The sequence below is a fragment of the Gallinula chloropus genome (assembly GCF_964237585.1).
Source record: "Gallinula chloropus genome assembly, chromosome: 2".
Classification (NCBI taxonomy): Eukaryota; Metazoa; Chordata; class Aves; order Gruiformes; family Rallidae; genus Gallinula; species Gallinula chloropus.
In genome coordinates this window covers 110,816,702-110,832,720 of record NC_140086.1, presented here as the reverse complement: position 1 = coordinate 110,832,720, position 16,019 = coordinate 110,816,702, and the positions used below count along the sequence as shown (strand labels likewise).

General features: G+C 39.8%; 1 protein-coding gene across 2 annotated transcripts in view; it reads left to right on the top strand.

The window, feature by feature from the left end:
- PDE1C (phosphodiesterase 1C) overlaps positions 1 to 16,019 on the top strand; it is a gene marked incomplete at both ends in the record, with an annotated part of 325,232 nt that overhangs the window by 234,765 nt on the left and 74,448 nt on the right. For both annotated transcript variants that reach the window (XM_084280364.1, XM_084280365.1), the window contains 3 exons: positions 8,400 to 8,513; positions 9,335 to 9,517; positions 11,643 to 11,709. In XM_084280364.1, coding sequence (XP_084136490.1) covers positions 8,400 to 8,513; positions 9,335 to 9,517; positions 11,643 to 11,709 — 364 coding nt within the window. The remainder of the gene's footprint in view (positions 1 to 8,399; positions 8,514 to 9,334; positions 9,518 to 11,642; positions 11,710 to 16,019) is intronic.

Below are 16,019 nucleotides of genomic sequence, written 5' to 3'. Positions count from 1 at the left end.
TTCTACAAAAATTTGAGTGCCAGGTGAGGTGGTGACTTGGAAAGAAAAAAAAAAAAAAAAGACGATTCATGACCAGGACTTCCAATGACCTCATTGCCAAAGACTCTGATATCAAAATTTTACCCCCATCAAGGCTTTTTACTGCTTATATTTTCTGACTCAGTTCACAAAGTTCAGAACCCGAGAATGTGGAGCTTGTTTGCAGATGAGGAGAGTGCACCCTTTAGAAGTTTTGAGTAGCAGGAGATGGAGACATGTAATTCAAAGGCCTTGGTTGTGAGGAATTATTTAGGCTGTGGTTTTATTGAAAATCCTCCAGTAAGCCGAAGTTTGACGGTGTTTTGGGCACAGGACTTCCCTTCCTGTAATAGGTGTGAAGGAATTTGACTGTGAAGTGAAAATATCAACTATGTGTGGTTTCATTTATAGTTGACTAATGTGGTCAAACACTTACCTGAGTTAAGGTGAGATGAAAGAAGGTACTCACTATTCTGCCAAGGCCACTGAATTTATTGCTGTTGGATTGTCAGACTTGCATGACTACTTCATTATTTTTTTTTTTTTTAATTCAAAGGAAAAAAGATATTTCAGGAAACACGAGAAAGACAAAAAAAATTACTTGGGAAATTGCTGGTAAATTGGTAGTTTCTTCTGTTGAAAAATGCCAGTGTACTAAGGCTCTGTGTTTCACTGATTGTTCCTTGCAAACACATGGGGTTTTTGTCTTCCTCTGGATGTTGACGCTTGCATTTCTCTATGCAAAAGCAGTCAGAGAAGATAACTATCAAGCCTAATACAAATCCCTTGGGTCACAGGCTACCAGTTACTCTATTTTCAGTTGTGCTTTGAGGATTACTGCTGGAGCTGGCTTCTGGGTTGTCTTTTCTTCGGTGGTTCACACATGCCATGTATGCAGAGCCTCAGACTGAGATGTGGCAGACTGTGGGATGAATCATACCTGCTGACTGTTGTCAAAAGACATGGTGAGCTCCTGGATTACTTTCTCTGTGTGCTGTATACCCTCCCACCAACCTACTATTTGAATGGAGCATCAAAGGGTCTGCTACGCAAACTGTGGAGGCATCTGTCCACCTGGCTCACGGAGGCTACTGCACACGAGCATTGTGCTGTGTAACTGCATGGGTACTTCTGGACAGTGTTACACGTCCTGTGTGTTTGCTGTGCAGTTTCTTTACACACTGTCAGGCAGTCGAATGTTTTTTTGGGGCACCTGACAGACCTTCTTATGTAGTCACTGTTTAGCTCCTCTGCATGTGTTCTCTGACCCTGTTATATCCCTGGAATATTGTATTTATTGAGTTTGTATGTTACAGTGAGACAGCAGATGCACACCTATTTCTGTGTAGCAGTTCTTGAATAGAAATGCAGTTGACTGCACAGTGAACATCTGTTTCTCAAATTTATTCATGAATTTCCTACCAGTAATTATGGTAGTTTCCCAGAGAAAAGTAAGGAATGTACTGTAGATCAGAAGGCAAGCTTTTCTCTTTCAGTTCAGCATATGTTTGTCTTTCCGGCCTGTAGCAGCAACCGTTGGGTTTTTTCTGTGTATAAACTGAAACTGGCATTTATGCAATCAAGTCTACTTTTGATTATTATTATTTTGTTGATGCCTAATGCTTGTGGTTAACTTTATTTATTTACTTGAATTTTTTTAAAAAGCAATTTGAGCTGGCTATCAAAAGGATGTTATCACAAATGACTTGTCTTTGAAATCATTCCCTTGGTTTTTCACTTCATAATTTGACTAGTAAAAAACACATGAACACCAACTGATAGCAGAAGGTGCCTCTTGTTTGTGCTCACAGAGTCAGAGTGACAAGGATTTGCTGAAAGTGTTCCTCATTAGTGTCTAATTGTAATTGTTGTCCTAAAAGTGGGGTCGTTACCTGGTGTGTGGTATGCCACTATACACGCAGAGAACAGGTATTTGACTTAATCCATGTCTGTGCAGAGATGGTTGCTAGGTGGTAATTCCACACAACTAGCCCGCTACACGCAGACTTTCCAACCTATTAATCTTGTTCCAGGATTAGAAACACCTGCCTAAATTTACACGAATTGGTTAGTAATTACAGCATATTCAAATCACCATGCATGCTCCTTGAAGGTGTGTGGGAGTCCTTTGCATTGTCCTTGAATTGGGTGGGTGGTGGCGATCTTCCCCTGCCACCTTTACCTTTCCCCCCAGTTTCTGTGGACTTCAAGCCTCTCAGGCCTCGCCCCAGCTCTTCCACCTGCTGAGGCAGGTTGTTTCCTCTTTATCAGCCTTATAGCTCTTCCCCAAAGACACTTCTTAACGAAACACGCTTCTTGTCAGTCAACCCAACGCAGGGTTGTTGGCGAAGCAGGTCAGTACATTTAACCCTAAAATAAACAGTGTCTAAGCACAAACCCAAAAACATTTTTGTCCCTGTGAAAATGCTACTTTATGGCTATCGTAATGATGTTCTTTTTGCCTTCAGCAAACTCATAAAGGACCTTATTGTAACTGGGACCGGTCTCACTGTGTGCCAGTTTTTGGTTGTGAACGTCTGTGCTGAGCAGGACTGTAAATAGTGTCCCATACTGAAGTTAATGCTGACAATATCTGGGGGAGGAGGGAAATGTTTATTAACATTATTAGACTTAGTTTCTTATATGGATACGTACCAGCTTGCATTCTTACCCAATACGCAATTGCAACACCTTTTAGATGTATCCCCACTTCTATTGAACACTGGGGACATTTGAGACTAAAGGAAATGCCTCACTAGCACAAAGTTACTTCACAGGAACAGGTAGAGGCTGTGAGAGCAAACCTGAGTTCTTAGGGAATGTGTTACAGGACCCTTTGTGTTTACAGGGAACCCCCAAACTGTTTGCTTATGGTGTCAGAATGCAACGGCATGTTGTCTGCTTAGGGAAACTTTGACTTAAATTCTAAAAGTTAATTCCAAAGCTTTGGAAACATGAGGAATAGCAAGAACAGATTCTCTCCTGCGATATGAAGCCAGCGTTCAGGATATGAAACCTGAGATTTTTGTTCTTATATGCACCCATTTTTGTCAGGTGTCCATAAAATTAAGTTATCTGTGCAAAACTTCGTTGTACTGTGTATCCTTGATGTATCAGTAAAACCTGTTACATCAGTAAAACTCTCAAAAGAGTTGAGAAAGGACATTCTCATGTATAGCTGTAGTTGTGGAATGATTTAGTGGGGTTTTTTTATTTGTGTGCATGACATTTGTACATCTTTGAAAGGATATAAGACAGACACATCTTTTCTGAGGTCATTGCAGCAAAGAAGCCAGTACCTCATTTTAGCTAGCGGTGTCAGTATTAGTGAGGCCGGAAGTTCTAATGTTGCTCAAATATCTTGAAGATTTCAGAACGCTTTCATATCTTGCAGAAAGATAAATCCAAACCCTTTTTTAATACAGTGTGGACCACACCTGCCTTCCTCTCCTCATATGGGGCACAGGAAGGTTTGAAAATTTTCTTCCAACCCATATCTGTAGCAAACTTTGAACTCACAACCCAGACATAATCTGCTCATGAGGATTTTCTGGTCTAGGGTAAAAGTCCTGCCTGTGTCCCAGTGAGCTGTTCTTTAGGTCTGACCTATCAAAGGTGATTCCCTCTATTGCCTGAGCTCTGGAATATCCAGTTTCAATAGGTGTTAAAAAGGACCAAGAGGTGATCACTTCAGTCCAGGGTTCCTCTCTCTGGTGAGGGCCTTAGCTACGTGCCCCAGTCTTAGTGTTGGTAAGAAATTCTGCTGCAGGCTTTCTCAGTAAAACTTGTATCAGACTTAGAGGCTTGTGAATAGCTTTTGATCTCAAAGAATTAGTGACAATTGATGAAAGAACATTGTCTCGAGAGAATACTTAATCAGCTCTAGCTGTTCTGTGTTCAATAGCTTGTCCTCTTTTCCCAGCTATAATAAAAATTATCTCTGCTTTCTACAAACTTCACCTGCCAGGTAGTAGACTATCATGGTTGAAACAGCATATTAATCAGGTTCAGCTGCCAATATCAAACTGTTTATCCATTAATATCAAGAGTGAAACAGGGATAAATATTTATATTTTTAAATTTTTAATATTCACTCCAAGATTTGGAGGTTTTGGCTGAGGAAAAGATTGAGTTGGACTTTTGAAAGGGTGTGGTGAATCACAGTTGTAAAGCTTTGAAATTAGATGTGGAGACTAACCATGAGGATTTGCAGGCTTTACACCCAGGCGGAGGAACTTGCCCCAAGTATTCAGACAATATGTGTGCTTTGCATATTAATTGAAGCTGACTGGAATCCAGACTGTGGTAGTAATCTTCTCTGTAGGGATATGTAATGCTATTTTTAAAAAAAATCGACAGCATAAAAGCAAGCCCTCTAGCTAAGGAGATAAATATTTGTACACAGATACTGTTTTATTTATAACAGAGAGGAGAATGCTTGGAGCGGTTACTCAGAAATTTTACATTTCAGTAACGCTCTGAAATCATCTTTGTGCTTTCCTGCTATTCAGTTTGGATCTAGAGTGGCTTTGGGTCTTTGAGCTGTTCTAACTTGCCTGGTTTCTAGTCACTTGTGTCCTGTCTCCCCGAATCTCAGGATAGGTAGTACTTTGGGGAAACATGAAAAAGAGCCGGAGCAGGGTTGTGGAACAGCATTCATTTTGTATAACCTGTCACCTTCCCTTGAGGACTCAACCCAACTGCTCTACAAAAATGTATTGCTTTACGCATATGTATTTGCTTTGCAGAATTCGGTGGGATTATTTGCAGGTACTCTCAGGGTGTTTTAGGATGGGTGCATACAGATACTTCCCTTGGACGGTCAGTGCAGGAGGTGATGTTTTGGAATTGGTCTAGCCACTTTTCCAAGATTGTACACCTACTTGAGCTCCCTGTGGGGTCAGAGGAAGTTAAAATGCATAGTATTACTAAGAACTAGCTAGGCTTTTCCTTTGGGCAGTTAAGGGATTATTCAAGGACTGAAAGTATGGAGTAACTGTGAGTAGTACAAAGGCTCTCAGACTTTTTCCTTAGTATTTGTCACATGTTCACAGAAATTCTGAAGACTGAAGGAATAGCTTCCCTTTGAAATCTCATTAAGAAAGGCATTAGCTGTATCTCAATATAATTAAGCAACTGGATTTAGAGCTAATGTGTGACTAACCAGCTCTTTGTAACTGCTGTAATCTGAGAAATTTCTGGCTCACTTGTGGTGTGTACCATGGTCTTCATGTTAGCCAACACCTCCCTTCTGGCCTGGCATCTCCTTTCGCACAGGAGTGATCTGCTTCTCCTACAACTAGCTCCATGGGCTTCAGCCGAACTAGGTCTGATAGGTCTGTACAAATTGTTAGTTCTGAATGTGAAAGGAAAAGGGGGGAAAAGAAACCCAAACAAACACTGAAAGTTTAGATTTTCATCTAAATAACAAACTTTTAAAACGGAACAGAACAAAACATGCTTTGGCTGAAAAAAATGTGTTTTGTTCATACAAAACGGACAGTGATGATAAAGCAAAGAAAATGATTAACTGAGATCCTTAAATTGGTTATGTTTCTTTTACTGAGTATGTTTCTTTTAGGGGGTAGCCTGACTCAGTGTTTTCCTGTGCAAGGATACATGTGACTGAACCCTACTCGCTGCAATGACTGCTCTCTGGGATTAAGATCAGAAGTCAGCACATTTCCCTCTGCTTTTATTGCTTTAAAACAGGTTCCTAAACTTTAAGCACATTCGAAGATTGTGGTAATGTTATTTCAGTCAAAATGGTTTGGTGAATTTGACTGAAATCTGGAATTATGTCAGTCATGTTGAATCAGAATTTTTCAGCTAATAAATTTGCCTGGATATGGGACAGCCTCACCTTAACTCTATGCCTGTAGTTAAGTATTTAAAAAGGAAAAAAGAGAGAACCATGGAAAGCATTAAAGATGAACTATCATCAGCCTCTTATTTAGTAAAGGTAACTGGCAGCAGCTGCTGTGACTCAATGAATCAGTGATAGTTGTTCTTAATGGATGCTAAGACAAAGACAGCAATTTTTTTTCACATGAGTGGCTGATCATGTGACTAGATTTTATTATAATAACTCTACTCCTGTTTCTCCAAGTGATTGATGCACTCAGTACTCCGCATAATCTTCATCGATGATAAATGTTGGTGCCATGAAACGGCCGTTACTCACTGTGCTATTATTGAACGTGAATTTTGAATGACTTGTGGCATAGAGCTGCCAAGTACTTAAATCAATGAAATAAAAGCTAGAAAGAGCCTAGGATGATGTTCCTCCTGCACTATGGACTCCTGTGGTTTGTGTACAGTGCTTCTGGTAACTACTTAAGGGGTTGCATCTCAGGACATCCCCATACATGGGATAAAGGAAGGAAGAGGCATGTGAACCAGTGCTTACTGTTTGGATGTGTAATTTGCTTTTTTGTGTGTTCTTTTCCTCTTCTTCCACTCCTGCATTGGCAAGAAAAGCTGGGAATGGATAGGAGGGATCAATCATTTGGCTCTAGGTAGGAGGTGAATTTCTTCCATGTGCACTGCCTGAGACTGGAATCAATCAGAAAGTTGGAGGAGCACCTTTCCTAGCTCTGCCCATCAAAGACAACGTGTTGCTGCTCACACCTGGTGGTGCAGTTGTAGTGAAAAGGGGATATGGGAGTTCGTAGCCATGCTTCTTCTTTCCTGGGTCTGAGGTTGCACTATTGATTGCCTGAGCTGAGTTCCAGGACTGGAGGGAAATGTGCTGGTGTAGTTGAATGCTCTCCACCTGGCTTACAGATATGAAAAGAGTTATGTTCAGTGTATTTGTACATCACTAACCTTCCCAACCACATTCTCACATCAGGAATGAAGTATTGAACAATAACTTTTGGTTTTCAATCATCAATAAGCAGATGAGTTAATTCTCCTGGAGGTGGAGTATCTGTCTAGCTCAAGATTCTTTGTAAAGCTAAGTATGTAACTGTGTGTCAGCAGTAACACTGTCAGTAAGAATGTCATTTGTGTGACCTAGCCAAAGAAACAATTGATATTTTAAATTATTTTTGTTCTCCACAGCCTCACTGTTTATGTGGGGGAAAGCAGAAGGAAACCCATCTGGAAAGAGCTGTTGGTGCAGTGCACATGGGCAGACTGACTGCTCCTCAGCTCTGCTGTGAAATGCAGCCTCATGATGACTTCATTTCTGCTGAATGCACTGATGCCACAGGGGAATTGTGGTAGTAAGGGGGCACAAATACTTCATTTTAAGAATTTCATGCATGTCTGCTGTTGGAGGTTGGGCTCCCACTATGGTTAATAAATTGAGAGCAGGCACCTATATTGGGCTCTAGTTCTGAATTACCTTATGGAAGAAATTATTTTTCTCCATGGAATATAGAAGAGGCAAGGAAGAGTAGTCTCCCAAGTAGAAGACAAACTTTAGATCATGTGATAACTACTCGAAATTTTTGCCTCTTGAACAGGAGAAATTAACTTGGGATTCTTGCTGCACTGTTAAATGTGTATTTGAACGTTTATTTAACTGCTGCTTAACATGGATGAAGACATTCACAGAACTGTTTTAGTATGTCAAATCTTTATCCCATGGTTTAAAATATTTGGATTTTTTTCTTTGCTGTTACATTTGCTTCTCCTTTTTCATCTTTTTTTTTTGTTTTTCTGGTTTACAAAAGAGTGAAGGTGCGGAAGAGACAAAAATTTGCATCAATATATTAATTATCTTTGACAGAGGAGATAATTTCTATACAATTTTTTTGTTTTCAGAAAATCTGTCCTACCCCACTAATAACAACCTGATTAAAAAAACAAACAAACAAAAAAAAACAAATCCAAAACTTTCATGACTTCTGTTTAATATAGTTGGGATAGTCTAAGGGTCACTTATTGGTTTAATGAAAATCATAGCATGTCCTAATCTTGTGTAGTATTTCTGCAACAGCATTTCTAGATACGCTGTGGTACAATTTTGCATATGTCATCATAAATGTTGGACGTTTGTCAACAGATACTACTCAAGAAGTTACTTACTTCCTTAGGGCTGGAATAAAATTGTCCTCACTTAGCTCCTGTGTTAAATTTCAAGTGATACCTTTTTTAATTTATTTCAGGATGAGTAGAGGACAGTCATAGCTTGCTGGCTTCATTGAGCCTGAAAATAATGTGATGTTTGCTTGGCATCATTGCGACTGATGTTTGAAAAATTACTTTTGTTAATTCTAGTACATGGCTTAAAGAACCATGTAGACTTCCAAAAGTTTTCACCTGCCAATCATGTACACTCGTTCTCATCCTGGATCCGTTTTTGAACTGATGCTCACTCTCAAACCTATTTCTCTTTGTACTAATGAGATTTCTGTTTTCCTTTTCTGTAGATTGCGGTCTTTGGTAAAGCAGTTAGAGAGAGGGGAAGCTTCAGTTGTAGACTTAAAGAAGAATTTGGAATATGCTGCGACTGTTCTTGAGTCAGTATACATTGATGAAACTAGGTGAGATAACTACAGACCTCATTCCTCTCATATCTAGTACCGCTGACACAATGTTGTAATTTACACATCAATTGGGAAAGTTACTTTAACCAAGATTAATTACTCACAGACAATAAGCATTAAAATATTGTATTTTCTGTAGAGCAAACTGTCAATCCTTGCTCTAAAAGCTTCTTTAAATATCCTGGGGCAGGGAAGGAGATCAAAAGCAGTCATAAATTTAATACATATTCTCTTGGAGAAATGTTTTCATAATACTTGTGCCCCACTTTTTTCTGAAAGTTTTTAAATTCCTATTCCTCTGTTCCTTTTGAAGAATCTTTTCACTTGTATCAACTCTTTGAAATTAAAAAAAGAAAATAACCCCGTGTCATAACAGAAGTAGACTGGTAAGATGTTGCAGAGGATTTCCATGTCTTCTATATGCCATTTCCCCACTGCTCAATGCACTTGTAGTGTAACCTCAGCTGACCAGAATGGGAAAGGAGAGGACTGTGGGGAAGTTAGATGTAACTGAAAACAAGCTCTCAAGGTCAGGAGTATTGATGATCCAAAGATGAGAAGCCACTAGATGATTATGTAGTTGTGCTTCAGGAGGCTGATACTTTTTGTTTGCTGACCTTGTTTCACAATCTGCCATTTAATTATATAAGAGAATAAACAATCTGTTGAAGACTTGTACAGTTGCTTTCCATTAGGGCTGATGAACCAAAGACCTTACCAATTGGTTCAGTTAGAAAATATGAGTTTCTTTTCTGTGAATAATGTTGCTATGCTTTCCAAGAGAGTCCATTTACTTGTCTTTTTCCTCTCCCTTCTAGACGTTTACTGGACACAGAGGATGAGCTCAGTGACATCCAGTCCGAGTCTGTGCCCTCAGAGGTCCGGGACTGGTTGGCTTCTACCTTCACGCGGCAAATGGGGATGATGCTCAAAAGGACGGAGGAAAAGCCCCGGTTCAGGAGTATTGTCCATGCAGTACAAGCTGGGATATTTGTGGAAAGGTAAAGGACCACGTAATTACTCTGTTCTAGTAGCTGCCCAGGTACTGCAGATTACACCTGTAGTATGTGCTGACACAATGACAGGATATGGACGAGAGTATCTTAGGCCAGAATACCTCAGAGAACTAGTAGATGAATCTCCTGAATGAAGAATACTTTAGTATGCTTCTAATTATGTTTCTACACATATCTGGATAGCACCTCAAAACCTGGGATTAAGTAATAGATTGCTACCTGAAGCAGCACATACCTGTATTGTGCCACAAACAGATCAGAGTAATAGCACAGTTGCAATAATTTTGACAGAGAATATGCACCTCTGCATAGCCCTAGGTAGAAGAGTGACAGCTTTTAAAATTCAGTCAGCCCAGACCAATCCTCTTCTGACTCTGTTTACCTCTGGGGTCTATTATTTCTTATAAAGAACTATTAAACAGAAGAAAATCCTGTATTATAGTATTACTGGAATGGACTATAGACCAAGACCAAAGTGAAAACTTTGGAGTTGAGTGAGAATTTAAAGAAACCCCTTGAGTCCTCACAGACTTCTGTGTTGTGATTTGCATCAGAATCTGCTACAAAAACTGATTTAACTTTCTGAACCCTTTAAAACATTTAGTCAGCTTGGACTCACTTCAAATCCTACCTTTTCTGATTGAGTAACTACTTTTTGCTGACATTCTTCCTTCAAGTTAGAAGGAGGGCTGGCACATGAGAGAGTGCCAGCAGACTTTAAGTAGCATGAAAGACAGCAGGTCTCAGGTCTCTACAGCAAAACTCAAGTCAGGAATGAAAGAGGAGAGCACTTTTCACAGTTCCATCACAGTCGCAGCAACAACCTACCAGCTCTCTGTGCAGGTGGTTGCATGTATCAGAGTGGACCACGAGCTGCAAAGACACACAGAAGCCTCCTCTGGAATGTCTACAGAAAGTTTTTTTTATCTGTGTATCAAAGTTACTGTACCTGTGTTACGAGTGGCAGCACACTGATAAGATTAAACCTGTCATTTCTCTTTGGAACAGGTTTCTTCTCCTAGTTTTGACGGGCAATTTGTGATTTGTCCCTCACTCTCAGTGGGGGACTTCCTTAACAAGGAGGTAAATGAATTGCAGAGAGCTGGTGGCAGGAGGCTGTTTTCCAGCTGATCTGAGTCACTGTAGCCCAAAGAAAGAAGCGTTCAGATATGATATGGCACCAGAGGAGGGCTGTGGCTCTCCAGAGCTAACAGAGAGGGACTCTGGCTGAATTATCACCTAGAGAAGACTGGGGCTCCTGACTGGAGGGAGGAGGGGGTAGGGGGTAATTAATGCTGTAATTTGGAGAATGGGTGAATTTAGTTTTCCAGCAGGGGCTGACTTATGTTAACTTTGAGTGCAGAACGTGAACAAAGGAAAAGAGAGGCAAAGGAAAACTTCCCATGGGATCATTTCAGATGGGACAGCTTTCCGTCATTTCCTCCTAGTCCTATGTTACTGAAGTGCAAAAAAGGGAAACCTATGGAAAGGCCTTTTAGCTATAACAGTGTTTCTACATTCACCAAGCCTGTTAAACATAGGGTGGCCTGAAAACAAGTTTAAAATCCAGTACATACTTCAGTGCTTTGTTTGGTATTGTTGCAGATGTTGATTATTGCCTTACTTTTTCTCTCCCTCAAACACACACATGGTGAACACCCAAAAGATTTTATACCAATCATAAAAAGTGACAGCTGTACCAAACTGGAGTTAATTCATTGCAGACAACAAATGATTTCTGAAGTGCATTCAGAATTAGCTTGCATGTGAACCAGAGAATAGTATGGTCATCTGCAGTGGCAAACAGGGAACATAAGCTTTATTTGACTGTAGCCTTTTTCTCTGATGAAGACTGGCAGACTCTGTGATGTACTGCCAGGTAAGCAAGCTATGAGATAGTAGGGAGTGTATAGTCTCAAATTAGGTTATACAGTAAGAATGGTATGCAGAATACTGTACAAGTTCAGAACAAGAAGGAAGAAAAATAACAAATTGCAGATAGGGTTTCCTGCAGTAGATAAGGTCTTCTGCAATGGTTTGTTACTTTACAGTTTTTGTTTGTTTTGTTTAATTCTATTTATGTGATGCCTTATCTATTTTATCTTGGTAGAATGTACAGACGGACTTCAAATATGGTTGGCTTGAGCTACCCACCAGCTGTAATTGGAGTGCTAAAGGTAATCCCAATAAAAAGATGTTGGGAGGGTGTTCTGTACAAAGCATCAAGCTAATACTGCAATATTTGACTTGGTAAGGAGGTCTTAGTACTTGCCCTTTCCTTCACTCTAACATTTAGTTCAGTTCACATAAATTAATTGTTTACAGGTCTAAGGGAATATCCTTTCAATAGAGGAAAGAATAGAGTTCAAGGCTTTGGCTGTTTTCAGGCTGTGAAGGTTACAGCTCTGTTCCAGGTTACAGTGATTTAACTGAGGACTTAGTAACATGCTGGGGTCAAACACAATCTCTGTACTTAGCTTCAGCTCTTCAAGGTGATAATTAGTATAGGAATACTGACCCTTTTATGAGTTTTGAGGTTTCAGAGGAAAACTGGCTTGTCAGAAGTGATTTGAAATAAAAAGGAAAAGGTTCAGCCCATAGGACAGTTGCAAGGTTCTTTACTTAGGCAGGAGTTATCAAGACTGCAAACACAAGTTAGTAACCAACTGCATACACAGCAGTTTTGCAGATTACAACTTGCATGTGGTTCAATCATGCCATGCAGTGGTGAAAAAAGGTGTTATAGTGGGGTAGTAAACAGGGACATTATGTTTGAAGCTTATATATCAGTCCTCCTGCTCTACTCCACACTGGAATGACCTGCAGTTAGGGTACTGAAACCTTTTTGTTTTGAATAGTGCAACTCCTCAAAAGATGTGGAGGAATTGCAGAAGGTCCATTAAATACAAGAAGAATGACAAAACCTCTCTTCCATGTACAGAATCAAAGCATCCACACCTTTTTCCAACTGCAGGTTGACATGTGTTAGCTTCATTTCTCCAAATTAGATCTAAAGTCTTCCTTTTTTTAGAACTACACCCCATGGCCAGCTTGTGAGGGAACTTATCTACAATGGTACCTCTTTTGCTGAGTTCCTGACAATCCTTGTCAGGCAAGACCTGTCAGCTACTCTCAATTTACTTAAACTTTACAAAATCCCTCTCCTCTTTCTTTGTTTTTAAATGACTAAGGGTCACAAAGCAAACTGATCACACTAGAGTAAGTTAAAACACATCAACACCAACAACAGAGACATTGACTAATTTTGCTTGGGGTGGAATAACACCCGTTTGACAGCTGTGCACTCTAGGATGTATGTTTTACCAAAAATATTTTGAGAACATCTCTTTGTCTGGGTGGCCTTGGGGTTGGTAGTGGATGAGGTTGAAATGATAGTTACTTGTTTTGAAGAAATCTTCCATCTTTGAAATAATATTTTATCTTATATTTCCTGGTCCCATCACCTTAGTGGAAAATGGTACATTTTGTTACTTGCTTCAGTCTGTGAAAGCCAAGTAAAAAGACCTGACCACCACCTGACTGCTTGTTGTGCTCTTTTAAATGAGCTGATGGTTTAAGCAGGCAAAAGAGCATAGGCATCTACCACACACATCTCTAGTTGTTCTGGATTGCCATAATCAACCTTCCCCTCAGAATCATGCTAAAAAGGACATGGATTGACATGAAATGGAGTAAAAATTAGCTTATTTTTTAACTACGTGCTCTCATTTTTTGCTACAATGACCACCAGGATATCTGCACTGAATAACCCAAAGCTGTGGAATCAGCTTGGCAAAGTGAGGTTGGTTTTAATAAATATTTTTTAAATAAATAATACATCTGAAGAAAGTAGAGAGGTAGCAGTGCAAGTCCTAGGTGTGTAATTTCTCTCGCTTTTACAGTGAATGAGAAGTTAGGCTTCTTTTTTCTTTGATTGCACCAGATCTCTCTCTGTATCTATGTATCAGATACTGATTTTTCTACTTCAGTTGCCTGTTACCTTTCTGCATGACATGGGTGTGATGACGTAAGTCCTGTTGCCACAAAAGAGGTGATCAGCTTTGTCATTTCAATAGTGGCCATTCACACTGTTCATACAGACATGTTTGAGTAAGTAGGTATGTGAACTTACCAAGTAAGTTGTGGTGATCTGCTGTTCATCAGTGTAGGGCTAGAGACAGAACTTCACACTAACTAGCTGCTGCAGTAGTTACCTGCTTTAGAAGTGAATTTTTCATCCTTTTCAGATGCCTGTGCTGTCATGGCAATATTTTCTGGGTTAGCTAATATACAAGTGATGAACAGAGAACCAGTAGTCACAATGTCTGCAGTGCAGACTTCTGCTTGTCTGTGGCTACAAAAACGGCAGACCTTCCAGTGAAGTTGAGCAGAATAACGTCTATCCCTGAATCTGCTTGTTGGATTATAAAAAAAAAAAAGTTTTTGAGGTTAAGGACAGATAGAAAGCCAGGAAGCTGAATGTTTTGGAAGAAACTGATGATTCACTTAATCTCTAGGTCCTCCAAGCAGTAGAGCAAAGGCCAAGTAATAAAGACACAGGACTGAGGAGTAAGACATCTTGCACCTATTTGCAGTTAAACCTCAGTGGGTATATGTGGCATTAGAGCAGTTTATGACATTTCAGCTAAGGTTATATGGCCAATGACCTAGCCATGTGTAGCACAGAAAGTTTACCATCCCTCATTTCCCCTCTTCTTAAGGAGAAGAAATGTTTTTTCTCCTCCATAACAAGACATCCATGAAGTTCTGCCTTCCTTTAGATCTCTTCCCCCATATAGGGGTCATTTCTGTGTTAGGTTTTGTGGGATTATTTTTTAAGGTCATAAAATCCACTGATTTTCAGAGTGTAACTGGTGTTGCTGCAAGGCTTTCAGCCATCTGTGACACATGTTAAGAGGATTTTTCACCCTGGTTGTTCAAGAGAAAATGCTGCTGTCTTTATTGTCTGTAGCAAAATTTCTGTTTGCTTGATAAGAGCAAGGATTTATCCCCCAGTAAAAATCTAAAGAGCTCTATGGTGAAACTTTCTGTGTGGTTAACCATTACTTCACGCAAAAGAACATTTCTGATGTTCTTCAGTTTCACAATTTGGAAATCTTATCTGCTGCAAGGACACATGATTAATTCCAGGGAAAATATATAAAGGAATGTCATGGTTTAACCCAGCAGGCAGCTAAAGTGACCACACAGCCATTTGCTGACTCTTCCCTTCCCAAGTGGGATGGGGGAGAGCATTGAAAATGAAAATAACACTCATGAGCGGAGATAAAAACAGTTTAATAGGACAGAAAAGGAAGATTATGATAATAGCAATAATAATGATAATAAACAAGAACAAGGGATGAACAATACAATTATTCACCACTCAAAGCCGATGCTGAGCTAGTTCACAAGCTGCCCTACCTTCTGGCCCACCTCACTTATATATGAAACACGATGTCATATGGTATGGACTATCGCTTTGTTCACTTTGGGTCAGCTGTGTTGGCTGTTCCTCCTCCCAATTTCTTGGGCACCCACCACCTCCTTGTTGTCTGGGCAGTATGAAAAGCGGAAAAGTCCTTGACTGTTTGGTGATAATTAAACTGTCACAGGGTTATCAACATTATTCTCATCCTAAATCCAAACCATAGCACCATACTAACAACTAAGAAGAAAATTAATTCTATTCCTCTCAAAATCAGGACAAGGAACAAATGCCTTTTATTTCTACAAGATAAGATTGCCTTATAGTGAATTAAATTTCAGCATAGTTGAGACAAATTTTTAAATGCCATAGGAACCCAAAGTAAATTGTATACATTCAAATCTTAAATTAATTTGCTTCATTGACTGAGCTGAGTTATTACAAAATAAAACCACTCCAACACCAAGAAAATACTTGATATTGGCCAAGTGGATGCTTTGGGCATTCATTTTCTTGTGAATTTGCTAAGTTTGTCCCAGAACTTAAAAACATGTTTTCTTTGTGGACTTTTTTCCTCTCTTGGTGTTTTTTTCCTCTCCCAACACCTACTGAAAGTGTTGAAAAGCCACAATTTATGATTACTCTTCTGTGACTTGGGCTAAAAATCATCTCTGAAGAAGCTTGACCCTGCCTTCAGTGTGTGGGCTCCACATAGCTTGTAAAACCAACTGCTAGGCAAGTGATTTACTGGGGTAGATGAAAGCAGATTTGAACCTTCAGCACCCTTCACAGTCACTCATTCTTTAACCTCTCCATGGATTGTATATCTGCAAGAGGCATACTTGGCTCTGCATACTCAACACTGTGCAAGTAACAGGGTGGAGGGAGTTGGAACCAAAATACCCTGGTCTTATTCAGAATGTAAGAAGTCCTGTAGCTATGCTGGTGTCTGGGTGACTGATCACAAGCTGGTTAAATGACACATTTGACTTGAAGTCAGGTCCTTACCTGGAACATGATTATCATAACAAGCAACAAAAGTGGACTGGATTTCAAGAG